At 63.4% G+C, this 18,869-nt stretch overlaps 2 protein-coding genes across 4 annotated transcripts; both read right to left on the bottom strand.

Moving 5' to 3' along the window:
- On the bottom strand, positions 1-3,183 carry TNFRSF4 (TNF receptor superfamily member 4). Of its 2 annotated transcripts, XM_082464980.1 has the most exons (7): positions 2,721-3,175; positions 2,339-2,461; positions 1,788-1,895; positions 1,459-1,525; positions 624-823; positions 327-455; positions 8-227 (listed from the first exon to the last, which is right to left on the bottom strand). In XM_082464980.1, exons 1-7 carry the CDS (start codon positions 2,860-2,862, stop codon positions 157-159), a joined length of 840 nt encoding a protein of 279 aa, XP_082321106.1. In that variant the 5' UTR covers positions 2,863-3,175; the 3' UTR covers positions 8-156. The 2 variants fall into 2 exon arrangements, with proteins under 2 accessions (XP_082321107.1, XP_082321106.1); XM_082464981.1 differs by lacking the exon at positions 1,788-1,895 and having other exon boundaries at positions 1-227; positions 2,721-3,183.
- A 2,768-nt stretch (positions 3,184-5,951) lies between these two features.
- SDF4 (stromal cell derived factor 4) lies at positions 5,952-18,865 on the bottom strand. Of its 2 annotated transcripts, none has more exons than XM_082464946.1 (7): positions 18,726-18,865; positions 15,270-15,621; positions 12,293-12,429; positions 11,621-11,805; positions 7,547-7,700; positions 7,169-7,344; positions 5,952-6,500 (listed from the first exon to the last, which is right to left on the bottom strand). In XM_082464946.1, the coding sequence occupies exons 2-7, from the start codon at positions 15,572-15,574 to the stop codon at positions 6,324-6,326; spliced, it is 1,134 nt and encodes a 377-aa protein (XP_082321072.1). In that variant the 5' UTR covers positions 15,575-15,621; positions 18,726-18,865; the 3' UTR covers positions 5,952-6,323. The 2 variants fall into 2 exon arrangements, with proteins under 2 accessions (XP_082321072.1, XP_082321073.1); XM_082464947.1 differs by having other exon boundaries at positions 7,547-7,705; positions 11,692-11,805.
- Positions 18,866-18,869: the final 4 nt, after the last annotated feature.

Raw genomic sequence — 18,869 nt, 5'->3', positions numbered from 1 at the left:
GAGGCCCACATTCACCAACGTCGTTTATTGGGGGCCCACCCTGGGCGGGGAGTATGCACAGCATACGTAGCAGGGCCCAGGGCGTCAGCCCAGGAGCGCCTAAAACGGCACAGGGCGGGGGGACGGGGCGCCAGCTCCTACGCCAGCGGACGTCGCTCAGATCTTGGCCAGGCTGGAGTTGGCGTCGGCGTGCTCCTCTTGGATGGGGGTCCGGAAGCTGTTTGCCCCTGGGGAGGAGGAAGGGGTGCGAGGTGGGAGGTGGGAGGTGGCGGGGGTCCCACGCCTCCCGCAGGCAGCGTGCTCTGGGGCCCGCTACGAGCACTCACCGGGGGGCTTGGGGGCGTTGGGCGTCAGCCTCCAGGCCCTGTGGTGCAGGAGCAGGGCCAGCGCGGCAGCCACGGGGGCGAGCAGGCCCAGGCCCAGGCCCAGGCCCAGGACAGCGGCCAGCTCGGGGCCTGCGGGGAGGCAGGGCCCGCTGGGGTGGGGTCCACCAGGGAAGGAGCCCACCGCAGGAGGGCCGCACCGAGGCCAGAGGGCAGCTCCACCCGCCCCCCCTCCCCACCCCACCCCACCCCCCTTGGGCTGGGGGAGGGCCCTGCTGGGGCGAGGCCAGGCCCCCTTACCCTTGGGGGGCTCTGCGTGGGGCGTGGAGGGCCCCTGTGAGGCCCTCGGCCAGGTGGTGGTGGTGGGCTGAGCGGGGGTGGACCGGGCTGCGGGGCCCTGGGTCTCCCAGGCTGGTGTGAGTCCGGGGCTCCTGTCCTCACAGACAGCGTCCGAGCTGTTGCTGGCCACCCGCAGTGTTCGCTTTCCTAACGAGGTGCAGCTGAGCGGGGCAAGGGTGTTGATCAGGCCAGAGTGTCCCCCACCCAACTCGTGCCCCACCAGTGGGACGGGCCGAGAACGGGGGCAGGACCAGGGAGATGTGAGGAGCGACGGGGGTCCACCGCGGGTCACTCAGGCAGCATCAGAATCCAGCCCAAAGGCGGCGAGGAGAGAGGCCAAGGGCCCTGCCAGCCCCCAGGAGCCTGGGCCCCCCGGCCTCCCCCGCCTGCTCAGCCTGCTCCCCACACCCGCTCCCCTGACCTGTCCCCACCTGCGCCTCTCTCTCCCAAACCCCTGCCTGCTCTTTTCCTGCTCCCACCGGGTCAGCTCAACAAGGACGGGGGCCCCTCAGCTGTGAATGAGTGAGGGTCTCACACCCTCCCGGGCCTGGGCTGGGGTCCCACGGGCTCCCCACTCCAGCCCAGCAGGAAGGCCAGTGGGAGGAGGCTGGGCCAGGGCCGAGCAGGGGTCATGGGGGCGGGGCAGGGACCATCGTCGGGGGGCCTATCATGGGGGGGAAGGGGCCACGGGGTGCCGGGCCCCGGAGCTCCCAGCCAGCAGCCTCCTACTCCCAGACCTGACCCCTGGCTCCCAGACCCCAGGCCGCCCAAACCCTCCAGCCCCGGGGACACTCACTTGGTCCAGGGCTGGCAGGCCTGGTCGTTGCCCAGGGAGAAGTGTCCTGGTGGGCACGGGGCACAGTCTGCAACAGAGTCACAGTCAGCAGGCTCTGCCCATCTGCCGCCCCTGGGGGGCCCAGATGCTCACCCCCCAGGGCCTCCCGCAGCCCCTCTCTGCCTACATGCCATCCACTGGCCACGACCCGGGAGGCCCCCAGCCCCTGTCTTGGCCTGACCTGCTTGGGGGAGAGGGCACTCGGCCAAGGCTGGGGTCGGGGTGCTGAGGGGAGGTGACAGCGTGTGAGGGACATGCTCCTTCCACATGGTTCCAGAGGCCCCCCTCACCAACTCCACGCTTGTAGCCATAGCCGTCCTGGGGCTGGGTGCCCGGCCTGCAGCCGCAGACTGTGTCTCTTGTGGGTGTGCATCTCTGCTTGGGCTCGCTCCCACTTCCTGGGGGTCGGGTAGGGTGGGCGCAGTCAGTGGGGAGGCCAGAGGCACAGAGCAGGCTGGAGGACCGAGGCTGAGGGTCTGCAGCTGGCTCCCCCAGACCAGCAGCCCCCTCGCAGCCGGGTGGCCTCTGGTCCTCTCCCATCCCCGGATGCCATGTCCCTCTTGGCCACACGGCCCCAGGGGTCACCCCGTGGCAGCTCTGCCCGCCCTTGCCACCCCTCCTCCAGCCTGCACAGGACCCTCTGTGGTCCTTGACTCTGGGTCTCACCCACCCAGCCACGTGGCCCTGGCCCTCTGGGAGGGGGAGGTGCCCTGTGGGTGGCCTCAGCTGACTGTGGGACTCCTGGGGCAGGGGAGGGCAGACCCCAGCGTGGTCTGGGGTTTGCTCCGAGGCCCCGTGTGACGTGGGCACCAGCGGGGCCGGGGCGCCTGGCGGTGCTCACTCTGGTTGCACTGTGTGCAGGGCTTGCAGGCCTCGTAGTTGACCGCCTCGTTGTAGAAGCCGGGCTCACACGGACGGCACACCGTATCCCGGGTGTGGGTGCAGCGGCTCTCCATCCCATAACCTGCCGCGGGAGGCCGGGCTCAGGGTTCCCCACGGCCTGGCCTTCCCCGCAGCAGCCCCCGACCGCCTCTGGCTGGCCCACCATCCCAGGCGTGGCTCCAGGTCACCCACTCGCCCTAAGTCCACTCGCCCCACGATGCCTGCACCACGTGACCCCATCTGTAGGTCCCTACCTCCTCATCCCTGTGTCCCCTGACCCCGTCTCCTCATCCTGGGTCCCTGCAGGCACCCCTCCCCAACTCCACGTCCAGGCCACTCACCTGGCTGGCACTCCTTACAGCACCTGCTGCCACTGGGGTAGGTGTCCCCAATACAGCTGAGCTGGGCCGCAGCGCCCAGCGCGAGCCCCAGCAGCAGGAAGGCCGAGCCCGGCGCCCTGGGTGGCTGGGCTCCCACGCGCATTCTCGGCTCCTCTCAGCCCCACAGCTCGGGAGTCTGGGGTTTTTCCTTGCAGGATGTGGCTATAAGGGCTGCGGGGGAGGGGTGGGGAGGGCAGGAGGAGGGGACCAGGAGGAAGGAGGCCCCAGGAAGCGCTGGAAGGCAGCCTGTCTCCCAGCCCTGGGCTTCTCTTCTGCCCTGGGCGCCAAGGCCCCCAACCCCGCAAAAATGGCCATGGGCCTCAGGCTCGGCCCAGCCAGCAGCTGCAGTGTGCAGATCTGGGGCCTGAGTGAGGACCCACAGCCCCCCGACCCCTGCCAGGGCCACCAGGCCAGGTCCTCCAGCCCAGCTGGTCTGCACTGACCCCTCCCACTGGACCCCTCCCACTCCTGTCTCACGGGGATACTGGAGCCCCTTCGGCCAGGCGTCCTGGCCGCCCCCCTGCCCTGCCCTGCCCAGCCTGGCCAAGCTGTCCAGACTGGGGTGGTCTTGGGACCCCTCCACCTGGCTCACTCCTTCTGGGTCCCCCCACTCTCTGCAGGGCAGACCCCGCAAGAGGAGCGGGGGGCCCACACAGATGCCAGTCCTCACCCCTGCCCCACAGAAGTGTGCCCAGAGCACATGGGTGAGCCAGGGCAGCACACTGGGTCAGGCATCAGGTGCAGGGGGAGGGCTGGGGGTGTCCAGGGCTCCAGGGCACGGTCACTGGCCCAAGTGTCCGAAACTAGCTCGGACCAATGTCCGCAGCTCTGGTGGGTCAGATGCCTCATGGCCAGTGCCCACAGTGAGTGCGCAAGCACGTGAGGACGTGTGTGAGGATGTGTGAGACAGAGCAGCTGGGCATCCGTGAACACAGCAGGCATCAGGGACTGAACTCACATTAGTGCCCTAAACCCACAGGTGGAAGCCTGATCCCCGTGCAGCTGTACTGGGAGACAGGGGCCTCTTAGGAGGCCATAAAGGCTGGGTGGGGTCACACGGTGGGCCTGATCCAGTGTGACCTGTGTCCCTACAAGAGGAGGAGGTCAGAGCACAGACACGCACAGGGCACGACCACGTGAGGACACGGGGAGGAAAAGGGCCTCAGGAAACACCTACCCTGCCCACTCCTGGGTCTCTGGACGTCCAGCCTCCAGGACTAGCAGAGGGTAAACGTCTGTGCTGCAAGCCACCCGAGCAGACCGAACATGTGCTGCTGGGCAAGCCCTGCCCGGTGCCCTGGGGGTGGCGTGTGCCTGGGAGCGTGTGCCAGACGTGTGTGCAGCACGCGTGTGTGGCGCTGGCTCCACATGCCGGGATGTGTGTGTGCTGCTCCCATGAGCACCTGGGCATATGCCTGGGGCGGGGGGGGTCCCGTGAAGACAGACTCTCTGCTCTGCCCCCTGGCCGGCCAGGGGCTGTCTCCCTAAAAACTCTGGAGGCCAAGCCAGGCTCTCCCTGCGCCACACCCACCCCGGGTTTGGGGTGTTCCCACAGCACTGCTGGGACAGGAAAGAGAGCTCCCATGTCCTCAGGACAGGTGGGGAGGGCCTTCGTGCCGGCCCCCCGTGGGGCACGAGGGAGAAGGAGCACAGGTGCCCACGCACACGTGTGCACATGCTCCCTCCCAGGCGAAGCTCTGATCCTGGTGGCCCAAGGCAGGGAGGCCACAGTGTGTCTTTGGTGCTTTTAAATCTGAACCACGAGACAGGATTATCTGCTTAATGGTTAACCTGAAGTTTCAGGCTTGTTGTGGGGTGGGAGGGGGGGGCCTCCCACAGTGTCTGGAAACCCCCCTCCTCCTGGGGGCACAGGTAGGATGTGGGGCTCCCTGCCCACCTGCGGGAAATTCCGCCAGCCCGCTCCGCCTGCGCCTGCGGGCAGGGGCCACCGCAGGGTCGCCGCTCTCAGCCTCCAAAGAGAGGGAGGGTCCATGGGGGAGGGGCAGAGCGCCAGGCAGCCTGCTGTGCACACGTGTGCGTGCCCGTGTTGTGCCCCGTCTCCCACTGACGGTGAGAAAAATTATTTTAAGACAAACCATAGCCGCTGAGGTGGAGGTAACTCGGGGTCTGGCGGGCAGCACCCCACGCCTTACGGGGGCCATGGCGGGGGAGGCCGCCCGGCCCCTGCCCAAGGCCCCGACTCCGGGCCGCTCACGGGCAGGCCCGCACCTCTGCCCCAGCGTCCCACCTGCTGGTGGCCACCCGCCCACACGCCCAGAGCCACGGGCCCCGCCCTCCCAACCCGCCTTCTGGTCTCAGTTCTGAAAACAGTCTTTCCTCTTGTTTGTCTGGAAACCGGCCCAGATGTCGCAACACCCTGCTCCTCTGCAGCGGCCCCTCCCCACGCTGCTCGGAAGCAGGTCACGTGGGCAGCTCAGGGCGGCCCCTCTGCCCACCCGGCCCGAGCCTCCGGACCCCCTGGCCGGGTGAGCCGTCCACCGAGGCACCATGGGCCATGGCTCAGGGCTCTGAGGGGGGCCCGGCGGGGGCGGCGGGGGGCCAGGTGCGTGGGTACATAGAGTGGAGACCCTCCCTTGTCATTTAACCCTCACTGCCCACACTCCCCCCAGCCCGCACCCCAGCCAAGCCAGCGGGCATGCCAACCCCGGGGGAAGGGCCCAGTGTGGTGGTGGGACCGCAGCCGGGGGGACCAGGTCTCGCCCCTCCCGCCAGAGGCTCCTGACCCCCCAGGCCGCCCCTCCCCGACCCCCCACCACGCCCCAGGCCAGGACTCTGGGCGGCTCTTGGGGACTCCCCCAGTTCTTTGCCCCCAGCCCCGCGCCCTGGGGGCCCAGGGCTTGTCCTCAGAGCCCCCCCTCCACCCCAAACTCCCATTTCCTCCCAGCCCCTCCCAGGTGGCCTCACCCAAGCCCGGACTCCAGCTCCTGACTACATCTGCAGCCCAGACCCCCAACTCCCACCCTGCAGGCGGCCCCTCCCTGTCCCCCACCAGGACGCCATCCCGCCTGGCCGGCCCCATGTCGTCCTCCCCGGTGTCGCAGGTGACCACCGGCGCTAGCAAGCCCCTGTTCTAACCAAACCGCCCACCGCAAAGCTTCAAGTGGAAGCCGCCTGGCCACAAACATCCGAAGTATCATCTCCGTGTTTTTTTTCCCACCAAAAAAATGAAGCTGAGAGAAAAAGGCAACTATATTTTAAAGTAAATTAATGTGATTCCTGTCACCAATATTCGCGTTTCCTCGGAGACTGAACGCCACGGGGCCGGCGGCTCTGAGGCCCCTTCCTGACCCCCCAGCCGCCGGCTGCTGGTTTCCAGCAAAGCCTTCATCTCTCAGTTTTCAAGGAAACGGCAGGAGCTGCGTTATTTCCCACGCTGTGGCGAGCCTGCAGGGCCTGATGTGATCAGTGCCTCTGGCACAAGGGCTCCCAGTTCTCAGAAGCGAGAGGCAGCGAGTACGCGGGAATGGAAGCGCAGCCAGCCGGCGAGGGCGGCGGGGGGCCCGGGGCGGGGGGCGTGGGGGGCGCGGGGGGCGCGGCCGCGGCTCAGAACTCCTCGTGCACGCTGCGGGCATAGTCCACCAGCTTGCTGCCCGTGAAGAACTCGCTGTACTTGAGCACCTCCTCGGGCTCCAGGAAGTGGTTCTGGTTCTCATCGGCGATGGCGATCATCTGCTTGGCCTCGTTGAGGGCGCTGAACTCGTTCATGGGGTCCATGTAGTCCTGCAAGGGCACCGGCTCAGCCCCGCCACAGCCCGCGCCGCCCCGGGCCGAGGCGTCTCCTCACGTTCAGCCCGCGCCCGGCCACGCGGCCGAGACCCTCCGCCCGGAGGACGCCCCGCGCGGGCTGGCACCCCTGCCTCGGCAGGGCTGTGACGCCACAACCAGCTACAGGAGGTGAGGCCTTGTTTGAAATACCCCGTGAGCTGGCAGGACAGAAGCTGCGGGGCAGGGAGGTAGGAGTGTTCTAGAATGTTCTGGAAGGTGGGCGCCAGGCCGGAAGTGGCTCAGGGCCAGGCAGCCTTCACTGGCATGGGTAGCTCCCCGCCCACATCAGGGTGCCCGGCCACGGAAGGGCAGGACAGGGAGAAGGCTGGCCCTGGAGCGGGGCACACGCACGCGGACCGACTCGGCCGCCGGGATGGCAGGGCTGACGGGAGGGAGCTCCGGAACCAGAGGTCCCGCCAGCTGTCAGCAGGGATCAGAGAATTCTGGCTAAAATGAAATGACTCATCCAGCGACGGGGAAAAACAAGCCCCACGCAGCACCTACATACGACACCAGTGAAGACACTCCCGAGGCAGGAGGTGGGTCCAGCGGCGCGCGGCCTTCCTGCCCCAGCATCCGGCCAGGCCGGCCCTGCTTCCCGGAGCGGCGGGCCCCACACCCACCTCCAGCTCCGCCATGGTCACGATCCCATCGTGGTTGGCGTCGATCAGCTCCTCGAACTCTCTCTTCCTGTCTCGCACCCAGCCGTCATCCACGTCCTGGCCCTGCTGGTTCTCCACGGTGCCCACGGGCAGAGAGATGAACTCGGACAGCGAGAGCTTCTTGTCACCATCCTGGTCTGCGGGACACGGGGGCAGTCGTCAGACTCCAGCAGGCGCGGGACCACCGAGGCCACTCAGGAGAAAACTCAACTGATGGGGCTTTGCTGCCAGGTTTTCAGTTTGCGCGGTTTCGGCCTGACCCCAAACAGCGGCTGGACAGCCCCCCCAGGCCACCCAGCCCAGGACCGGCCCGTGCTGCCCTCCGCGGCCGGGCCTCACCCAGGTCCCGGATGATCTCCTTGACCATGAACTGCAGCATGCCGCGGCTGTGCTCGGGGTGTAGGAACGACAGGAACTCGCTCTCCGTCAGCAGCAGGTCCGGGGGCGGGTTGTCCGCCTGATACCAGCGGTCTTTGAGGTTCTCCAGGACTTCCTGTGCTGAGAGAGGCGCATCCGTCAGGACCCGCGCACACGGGACCCCTGCACGCATCCAGAAAATTCCGAGACGCGCAGCCCGAGGACGGGGGCGGTCAGCTCGGGATGTGCTGGCACCCGGGGCCAAGGGCCAGGCCCTCGAAAGGGTCCTCGGCCCCCGGGGGGCAGATACACAGACGCCCCAAGATGCAGACGCAGACCCTCAACCAAAACAGACCCCCCACCCCGGACACAGACCCCCTCAGACACAGCCCCGCCCCCGCTCATTCCCAGGAAGCGGGCCGCCAGCTCTGTGGGAACAAAGGCACACTTGCTTCCCTTCCGTCTCCGCCCGTGCGTGCACTCTCCACCGGGCAGGGCTCTGAAGGAAAACTCAGTTTCCAGATATGACTCACGCGTCCCCTGCGCGATCCCCGCTACCCCTGCCACTGTGGAAGGCCCGGCGCGGGGCCCCTGGGGCCGGTGGTCGGTGACGACCTGGGTGTCCCGCCGGGGAGCGGGGAGAAGCCGGCGCAGCGCTCCGCACGCTCACCCGGGGCCCAACTCCAGCTTCCGGCTGGGAACAGGGACGCCCGGGCCCGGCCCGGTCGCGACAGGGAGAATCCCACACAACGCCTGTGGCCTCACACCTCGTGCCTTCTGACGGACAGAAGAGCCGTGGCAACTACACGTTCGCCCACTGCCTACCTGCCCGGCCACGGGGACAGGAGTGGCGGGACGGGCACAGGCTTGCCGTGTCTACCCGGAGCCTGCGAACGCGACCTGATCTGGAAAAAAGGTCTTTGCAGATGAAATTAGTAAAGGATCTTGAGACGAGACCACCTGGGATTCAGGTGGGCCCTAAGCCCAGGTGTCCTTGTATAAGAGGAGATGAGATTGGAGAGCAGTGGCCACAAGCAGGGACGCTGGCAGCACCAGAAGCTGGAGGCGGCCTGGAGGGACCCCGTCCGTGGTGCAGGGGACGGCGGCCCCGGGGGGGCCCACCGAGCTCAGCCCTCCCCCCACGCTCTCCCCCCCTCTGGGACCCTCGACAGCTGCTTTTCATTTCTGATGCCCCAGAGCTGCTCACCCCCCGTCCCAGACTCATGAACACACGGGAGTGAGGTGAGGGCTGGACGGGTGGAGACACCATGAACTCCAGATCCAGGAAGAACACGTCCCGACCCCACACACCCCCACGGGAAAGGGCGCTGAGGACGGACAAGCAGGGACAGGAGGCCGGCAGCCGCCCCAGAAGCCAGTGCTAAATCCCCAATGCTGGCAGGAGGACAGGGGCCCCCCCAGGCACCTCTACAGGACACGTTCAGGGGACAGCCTGAGCCCAGGACAAACAGTGGAAACACAAAATGGAGACAAACATAAAAATGGCCAACAACCATTTCAGGAAGAAAATAACATCTTATTTACAGGGTTTAAAAACCAGCAGAGGGGCTGCCCTGGTGGCGCAGTGGTTAATAATCCACCTGCCAATGCAGAGGACACGGGTTCGAGCCCTGGTCCGGGGAGATCCCAAGTGTCGTGAAGCAGCTAAGCCCGTGCGCCACAACTAGTGAGCCTGCGCTCTAGAGCCCACGAGCCACAACTACTGAAGCCGTGCGCCTAGAGCCCGTGCGCCACAACTACTGAGCCCGCATGCCACAACTACTGAAGCCGCGCGCCTAGAGCCCGTGCTCCGCAACAAGAGAAGCCACCACAATGAGAAGCCCGCGCACCACAACAAAGAGTAGCCCCCGCTTGCCGCAACTAGAGAAAGCCCGCGCACAGCAACGAAGACCCAACGCAGCCAAAAATAATAAATTAAATAAATAAATAAAACCCAGCAGAACCAAAATCCTGGGTGACACCACATGAACTACGAAGGAGGCCTCTATACCGCCCAGAACAGAGTAAAATGGTCTTGACTTAGACTCTGGTCAACAATACTCTGAGAAGAAAAAAGTAAAGCTCTAAGATACAAACCCCCTGCCCACAATGGGCAGCCCCCATGGGCACACCTGGAAAGCAGGGTACCCCATTCACACCTGTCAGGCCACCAGACAGGGTCATGTGACTGCTGAGAAAAGAAAGTGGGGTCTCTAAATCCCACACTAGCAGAGGGAAAGATGAAAGGAAAAAAAAGAAATATCAATAGAAACAGAAATGAGCTTAACTCATCTATTACCAAGAAATTCAGACTAGCTCACAATATAAAGCTAACCTCTACGTAGTCCATAAAAAAACAAAATGCTTAGGAAAAACCAAGTCTCAAGGGCAGTTCACAGGTGAATTCTACCAAACATGTGAGGAGGAGGCCATACCAATCTCCACAATCTCTTCCAGAGGAGAGAAACAGAGTGAACACTTCCTAACTCATCCTGTGAGGTCCTAACACTAAAAGCAGAAAGGACACAAGAAAACTACAGACTGATGTCTCGCAGGAATATAGACGCAAAAACATTCAACAAAATATTAGCAGATCAAACCCAACAACGTACAAAAAGAATTACACGTTACGACCAAGTGGGATTTATCCCAGGTAGGCAAGGTTGCTTCAACGTCTGAAATTCAACTGATATTCACATCAACAGGCTAATGAAAAGAAATCACGTGGTCGTATCAATAGATGCAAAAAAGCATCTGACAAAATCCAACACCCATTCATGACGAAAACTCTCAGCAGACTAGGAACAGAGGGAACTCGTCACCTTGATAAAGAACATCCACAAAAAACCTACAGCTAAGATCATAATGGTGAGAAAGTCGAAGCTTTTCCACTAAATTCAGATTTAAAGCAAGGATGGCCCTTCTCACCACTGCTCTTCAACGTTGCACTGGGAAGTCCTAGCTGATGCACTAAGACAAGAAAAGGAGTAAGAGAGACACTGAGTGGGAAGGAGGAAATAAACCGTTTTTGTTCAATGATGTCACGATCGCCAATGTAGAAAACCCAAAAGTATCGACAAGAAACTCCTGGAACCACTGAGCAAGCACAGCAAGGCTACAGGATGGAAGGCTGACATACAGAAGCCAATCGCTTCCCTGCACAACAGCAGGGAACAGCGAAACTTGGAATTAAAAACTAAAGAGCAAGTGCACACAGAAAGAAGGCACAGATTGCAACCCTGATGGCAGACAAGAGAGTCCCGTGCTAAAAACACCGACCCTGACAGAGAACAGTGGCGCCCACAGCACATCTACAGACGTGACAGTAACGAACATCCCTGGACCAAAGAGCACAGCGGCAGCCCTCACAAAGCCGAGGCGGGAAGGGCCACAGACACCAACAGGAGGCCATGACACCACCCCAACGGCCAGCTGCACGTGAGACAAACAGGGTAGCGCCACAGGTACAGAGACGTCCCAGTAAAAATCCAGCACACACGTGTCCATCACAAGAAAACGACACGCTGGATGACAATGGCAGGGACGACCCGCCGAGTAAAGACCGAACAGGAGAACACAGGAAGCACACGGCGCTCTGACAAAGCCCCCAACGAGCCGAACTCGACACCCGGCTGCGAACGAACCCTCAGGAGGGACGGGATGGCACAGAGCTGGACACAGTAACCAGTGAAGGTCACAAGTACTCTTCAGTGGCGCTTCAGGACTTAGCTAAAAGGCATCAAATTTTGTACCAGGGAGACGGGTTTTTAAAGGAACGTCTCTGAAAAGCTAAGGGGAGAGCTGGCCGGGACCGCGGCCTCCAGGCACCTCAGGCAGGAGCCCCCACTGGCCTCACCGACTCCCGGGGTCGGGTCTCGTCTGACGCTGAGGACCTGTCCCAGCCGAGACTTGCTTCCCGGTGCTTCCGCCACCTCCTCCCCGGAGCTCAAGCCCACCTGAGGCCACCGGCCGCCCCTACCCACCCACGGCACCTGGAGGGTCCTGGAGGCTCTGCCAAACGGCCCCGCAGGAGCGCCCGGCTGTGGCCACACCCACCTCGCCCACTTCCCTCCCAGCGTCTGTGCTGCCACACGCGCCACACTGGCCACGGGAGGCCGAGCCCTTACTCTCTTCGTCGACGTTCAGGTCCCACTTATTCTTTATCTTATCGGCAACTTCTCTCTCATCATGGCCTTTGCTCGCCAGAAACTTCACCTTGTACTCATCCCATGACACACGGCCTGAAAGAGCAAAACAACTTGTTAGGAGGTTTAACAACGAACGCTTTTTTTTTTTTGGCCGTGCCGTGGGGCACGTGGGATCTTAGTTCCCCGACCAGGGATCGAACCCGAGCCCCTTGCGTTGGAAGTGAGGAGTCTTAACCACTGGACCACCACGGGAGTCCCAACATCGAACATTTTTAAAAAGACGTATCTAGTTACTTTAAGCCGTTGATCCAAAATCCTTGTGATAAGGGCATCTGTAGAGGCAGGGGCAGCAAAACACGGCTCCAAGCTTCACGCCAGAGCCTAGCCCCGCGGTCCTCGCCTGGTCCTCGCCTGCACGGCAAGCTGGCGTCTGTCTCCCTGGCAGCACCTGCAGGCCCCTCCTGCCTCTCACCTCCTGTTCCTGGGCCCTCGGCCTGGAGCCCCGCCCCCACACACACCTCCAGGCACCGCCCTCCGCCGGCAGCCTCAGGCCATCAGGGTCAGGGCGAGGTTGGCCTACCGTCACCATCGGGGTCCACGGCACGGAAGTGCGCCCTGCTCTCCGCGACGGCCTCCTGGAAGTGCTCGGCCGTCTTCTCCATGATCCAGTGCTGCATCTCCTTGGCACTGATCCTTCTGTCGGTGTTCAAGTCCACCCTACAGGCCCACGAGACGTGTCAGGCGAGGCCTCCAGGACCCCGACAGATGGGTGGACGGACAGAAGGATGGCCAGAGGGGTTCTGCAGGCAGCCGCAAAACCACCATGAACAGCAACACATCCCACCCAACGGTGACGCAGGAGAAGTCGGGGGGATGTGGGGGACACAGTGGGGGAATCAGGGAGGATGCTGGGCAGTGTCACTACCCCATCGGTCTCGGGACCACTGGGAGGGGAACAAACCTCCCCCCGCGCTGCAGGACGGGGAGAATCATCAACCCAGTTCCACAGACCCACACACTTGGGACTCACGATGAGTCCCTGGTAACAGGACTGGAGCTCAGACACCGGAGCACAGTCGTGTCTACTCGCACAAACACAGCCAGCGAGACAAAGAAACAGCTGTAGGTGCAAGTGTGCCGGCAGCTGTACACTCCACACACACTCACGTGCACATGGGGGTGTGTGCATGGCTAGTGCACACCCGTGGACATGGCTCAGAACACACGTGCATGCATGGGGCGGCACACACACACATACACACAGGAGAGGACTACAGGCAGTGACGCCCCAGCAGCAGCGCCCACACCCGCTGCCGGGGCCTGGCGTCTAAACCCCACTCTCCCGTGAAACGAACCAGCGCTCCCCGGAGAACTGGCTGATTCTAGGGCTGAGGCAGCAACACAACAAGATGAAGCGAAGCTGGGGCGGCTGGCATTGCAAGGAAGGAAGCAAGCGCTCACGAGGGGCGGGGCGTGGGAGGGGAGAACAGCGACAAGGTCCGGGCGGCCAAGGCTGGCACGAGGTGAGCGGCCAGACCAGCAGCGCGAGCTGCGCCCCCGCCACAGCGCAGACGCCGCCCACGAGGCCGCCCTCCTCACGGGACGCCAGGCCACAAGGCGGGTCCTCCCCTGAGCTTCGCTCCCACCCCCGGGAGGGTGCGCTGCCCCCGAGCGGCTGCCAAAGAGACGGGAGGACAGGACGAGGAGCGACTCTCCACGGCAGACACCCCCCGAGCCAGGTGACCAGGCCGACAGCCCCCGTGACGTCGCGCGGACGTCAGGTGCCCTGATGTGACGTGACGCGAGCGCCACCTCACCTCTGGGCTCTTCTTTCCAAAAACCACAACCCCTGTCTAACCAGGAGAACACACAGCAGACAAACCCCAAGTCAGGGACATGCTACAGAACACCTGAGCGGTCCTCCTCAAAACCGTCAAGGTCACGAAAAAGTCGGCTCCCGGATGGGATCCCGGGCAGAAAGAGGGCCCTGAGGCAGCGCGTGACCTGCAGCCTGGGGCGCGGGGAACAGCAACGGAGCGCCGGCGCGCCTCAGTTTCCACACATGCGCCTCGGTCTGCACCTTTCTGTAATCCTAAAACCACTCCAGAATAAAAACCTCACTTAAGAAGTGCTGTGCAACATTACTTCTGTTTGTTCAAAGCTAGGTCTTGAGGCTACGTGTTTGATCTGCCCCGGGCGGGGGGCAGGGGAGGTAACAGCAGCTGGCAGGGGCCCCACAGGGCCCATGGTGGCACCTCCAAGCGGGATGGCTCTGGGGGGGTCTGAGTGAGAAGGTGAACACGGGCTAGGCGCTCCCCGATGACAACCCTGCGAGACACGGGACGTGTAAGGAAGACACACGACACGGGCGGATGCAGCCGAGCGCAGCTGCCACGGCCCCAGGACACCCTGCCCCCCCGCATTTCTCTGTGGTCTGCTCTCCGCACCTGAACCCCACTCCCACCCCCAGAGCGGCTGTGAAGGAGGCTCTGTCACCACTCCTCCCCACTCCAGGGGACCCCTCGGCCCGGTGCACGCGGCTGGCCCTCCTGATCCCTGGAAGAAGCCACGTGCCCTGTGGCCCCGCTCACAGCTTTCTTCCTGGCTTCACGAGACAGTGAGGTCTGGGCGCCGGACGAGGTTTCGGTCACTTCAGTCACTGACAACGATCAGTTCCTCAAACTGAAGAGGGAGCATCCAGGGGGCCAGGCCGCCGGCTAGGCGCATCGGGGGACCACTGCCCCCGGCCCCAGTCCCCCACTTCACAGATGGGGACGCTGCCTGAGCTGGTCCCCCGGCCGCGTGACCCCTGTGTGCGCGCACAGCCCCCCACAAGAGAGTCAGTCTCCTTTCTGAAACCAAGAGCCACCCATCCTGGGTCCTGGCACGTGACCCTGGCGGCCACCGTGTCGCCAGTACCGAGAACCTGGGACCTGCCAGGCCAGCGCTGAGGCAGAGCCCGGACCAGCCCACGGCCTGCGGGCGCCTAACCCACAACGCGTGCAGACAGCAGACCCATCGGGCCTGGCGGACCCATCCGGCTGGTGTCCCCGGGCCAAACCCCTCACCCTCCCCACCACCTGCCCTGTGGGCCCTGTTCCCCCATCACCTCAACCTGTCATGGCTCCAGGCCAGCAAAACAGCACAGCCCCGTCTACACACGCTCACTGGAGCGCTGATGGCGGAGCGGAGCCGACGGCCGACCGTGCCCAGCAGCAGCTCCGCATGCGTGTGGCCAGTTGGCTCCGCGCCCACGGGCCCTGCCTCTAACTGGCACTGCGACCAGTCCCACGACCAGCAGGGTGCTGGCGCCTCCGCCCCACGCAGCCCTCCCCACGCCCTCTGAGCCCCTGCCGGACACAGGGCGCAGCTCAGGGCTGCACGTCCCGCGGCTCAAACGCTGCCAACTTCCCAGGAGCACGTGTCACGGCACCAGCTCCGCAGCACGTCACCGAGGGGGGCCTCGTCACCTCTGCGCCGCGCGAAGCCAGGACTGGACCAACAGGGAGGCCGAGGCCAGCCACCCCACGCGCCCCGCAGGCCCCGCCGGCACCTACTTGGAGAAGATGAGCATCAGCTTCCTCCGGCTCCTCCGAGGCCCCGCGTCCTCTTCAAAGCCGCCCGCGTCCTTGCCCAGGAAGACCTCCTGGTGGAAATCCCTGTTCAGGTGTCCGTCCATCTCCAGCTTCACCCCGTTCAGGTGGTCCGGAGGCAGCATCTCGTTTTCCTCCCTGTTAGTCGCCCTCTCCCGGGCCGACGAGTGGTTGGCGGGCCGGGCGGACGCGTCCATCACAAGGACAGCCCCCAGGAGCCAGAGGCAGCGAGGGGCCAGGCCGCCGAGGGGAGCCTGCCTGGAGGCCATGGTGCCGGGGTCTGCGCTGCAGGAGGGCCTGCGGGTGTGGCCGGGAGCTGGGGGGTGGGGGGTGGGTGGCAGGTGAGGAGGTGGTGATCGTAGCCCGCCTACCACCCAGGGCAACGCAGGAGGCCCTGCAGCTGGCACAGCTGCCTGCGGCCAACGCCTGAGGCTGCCAGGTCCCAACCAGCACTTAATGGTCCACGAAGAGGATCCAGGGCCATCGGTTGATGGAGCCCCAGCAAACACTTCGCTAAAGACGCGTTTACTTTGTAACACGAAATAGAAGTCCTTGGTTTCCAGGACCTATGCTGGTCATCCTGTTTTCTCCTTTTTCCACTCCCCCCTCCAACCACGATGAGGTGGCCCTGCCTCAAGGTACGCCCCGCACCGCTAACCCTGCCCCTTCTCCAGGCCCACCGCAGCTGTCCCCAGCACGGCTATCCTTGGAGGCTGGCCCCAGAGTCACCGTAACTCACTCTCCGGATGCCAGCTCAGCACTCACAAGCTCCGGGACCTTGACTAAGGCACCTGCCCGCCTCAGCCTCAGACTCCCCGCCCCAAGGCTTTGAGAGGGCCTGGTGCCAGCGAAGCCCAAACCCACCGGGCAGGGAACCACTCCTCCCACTCCCCACCTCCATGACCCTCGTGCACACACACGTACACACGTAAACACAGCGTATACACACACATACACACACAGGTGCACATACACAAGTGCACTCACGCACATATACACGTATGCACACACATACACAGGCAAGCATACACACGTACACACATATACACACGTACGCCCACATGTGCTCACGCGCACACAGACACAGGCGTCCTTGCTCATGTTCACACACACGAACACCGATAAGGCCAGAGTGCCCAGGAAGTCTGTCACCCTGGGCGTGCCCAGGCTTGGCGGTGAAGGAACAAGGCCACCCTCTGTCCACGTCAGGGATCCCAGGGCCACAGGCGCTCACACCCAGCACTCGGCCGCCCGGCCTCTCCCACACCTGCTCCTCCCCCGGGCCGCCTGCCTTCCTCCCCCCCCACCCTATCGCTCCTCCTCCAGGTCCCCTCCCCACGTCCCACTGGGCTCCTCCGGACCTTCCTGCCCCTTAACGTGTTCCTCTCGGAGCTCATCCACCCAGCAAACACCTGCCGGCCCTCCCAGGTGCCGCGGAGGCCCCCCTCCAGCAGGCCTGACCGGGAGCCGCAGAGGGAGGCCCCCCCAAGCCAGGTGGTGTCCAGGGTGAGGCACTAGGGGTTCGAACCACGGTGCCCTCCAGCAGGCCAAGCAGGCACCTGTGCTGGCTGGCAGCGCAGCCCACGGCCAGGGCCACAGGCTCTCCCCGGCTGGCAGCCGCCACCACTTGCTTCTCTGATGCCTCCTTTCTACCCTGCGTGCTCCTGACTAACGTCTCCCCTGGCAGGGGGACACCTCAGTCAGTCTGACTAGGACAGAGTAAAGGGACAAAGCAGGTGACTAAATAGTTAATCCCACTAAGGGATCATAAATAAAGGAAAGAGTATGGGAGACCCCTGTAAGTTAATGATCACTCTAGAAAGCAGGTTTGCTTAACCACAAAACCAAGCAGGCTTGCTTAGCAACAAACCATGCAACATAAGCACAAGACATGCCCCAGGACAATAAAATGGTGGAATGAGACCCACACCCTGCCCAGTAAGGTCAGTAAGTTAATGATTCCTAAGACACGCTCCTCTGCACAGGCTAAAAACAAAAATATAAGGAAAAGGTGACACTATACTGAAACCTGAGATGCTTTACCATATTTTAGTACGCGTTACCGCCTTTTTGCCCATTTCCACTGCGCCATGACAGTCCCAGTTTGACAATGTAGGGACAAGAAAACTCCCCGCCCGATGAGGAAGAGGAACTGGTGATGGAAGGGTGACATCTACTCAAGCATGAGGAAGAAGGTGGTCTTCTCCCCTGCCCACCTTCCTCTGGCTATAAAAATGTAGCTTAGTTCTCAGGGCAGAGCTCCCACCTGCCCGCTTGCATCTCTCACAAGCGTCCTACAGTAATAAACTCTTTCCTTAACTGTCACTCTGCTGCTCAGAATTGTTTCTGCGCCGAGACAGGAGAACCTTCGCTCTACTGTCTCCCGAGACGCGTCCCGTCGGTTTCAGGTCCTCTGGGCCCAGGTGCTATCTGGACCCCTGGACGAGATCCTGCTCTCCCAGCTCAGCTGGCTCATTCCTTGGAGGAGCAACTCGCACGGAAGGGCGGCCTCATGTCCCTCTTTCCGTGTCTGTGAGGGCCTGCACCCTCCCCACACCCACGAGAACCCACCAGCTGTGCTGTGTGGTCACCATCCCCCGAACCACATTTACTGGAACTCCCACTTGTCCCTCTCTGAGGGCACCGCCCCAGCACCCGTCACACTGTCCACACAGCAGGCTTTTCTGCTCTGCCACGATGCGTATATTCCCCAAGCCCACGAGCAAACCAAGACAACTTCCTCCTGGTCTTAACGCCACTCTGCTGACTGGTGGCCATAAACACCAAACAGACTGGACTTTTCTTCTGGGAAGAAGTCAATCCCACATTCTGCTTATCTTGATGGGTACTACAGGGAATGTTATTTACATGATATTTTGCACAAAGAGTAACCCCAAAATAACCGTGTAGGCATCAGAAGGCAGAAGGTCGGGCACTTCCTCCCCTCCATTCACAACGTTTCTGTGCTGTGGTGAGCACAGGAGTCAGCCGCTCACTTCCCGCCCCAGGGGAAGAGATTTCAGAGCATGGTCTGCCCCGCTGACTGGGGGACCCATCCCGGACTCCTGGACAGCCCTGGTGCCCGCTCTGGTGAAACTGATAAGAACATCGTCGTTAAAACGCAAACGCTTCTTCTAAAAGCTCCGTCCTCGGCCTCAGGAGTCGCACACGGCGTTGGCAACGACTGCCCCGGGCCGAGCCGGGTGTCCCGGGCCTCACCCGGACTTCGGACCCTCCCCACCCCCCGAACGGCGGGGCCGCGGCCGCCGACCCGGCTCCACGGACCCCCGACCCCGGCATCCGAGGGGCCCGGCCGGCAGCAGATGCCGGCCGCCCGAGGCCCCGTCGGCCTGCGGTGCGCCCCCTTCCCGCCGCCCCGGGGCCGGGCAGGGACTGTCACGTCCTGGGACCCTCACTCACCGGCCTCCCTCGCCGCACCCAGGATCCGCCGAGCGCGACCCGAGCGCCCGCGACGCCTCCAACGGGCCACCGCTTAGGCCGCGGCCATCATTCTTCCGGGAAGAGGCGGGTCGCAGAGCGGTGCGACCTCCCCGCGCCGATGCC

The sequence above is a fragment of the Balaenoptera physalus genome (genome assembly GCF_965194825.1).
Source record: "Balaenoptera physalus genome assembly, chromosome: 1".
Taxonomy (NCBI): domain Eukaryota; kingdom Metazoa; phylum Chordata; class Mammalia; order Artiodactyla; family Balaenopteridae; genus Balaenoptera; species Balaenoptera physalus.
This window is presented reverse-complemented; position numbering and strand designations above follow the sequence as displayed.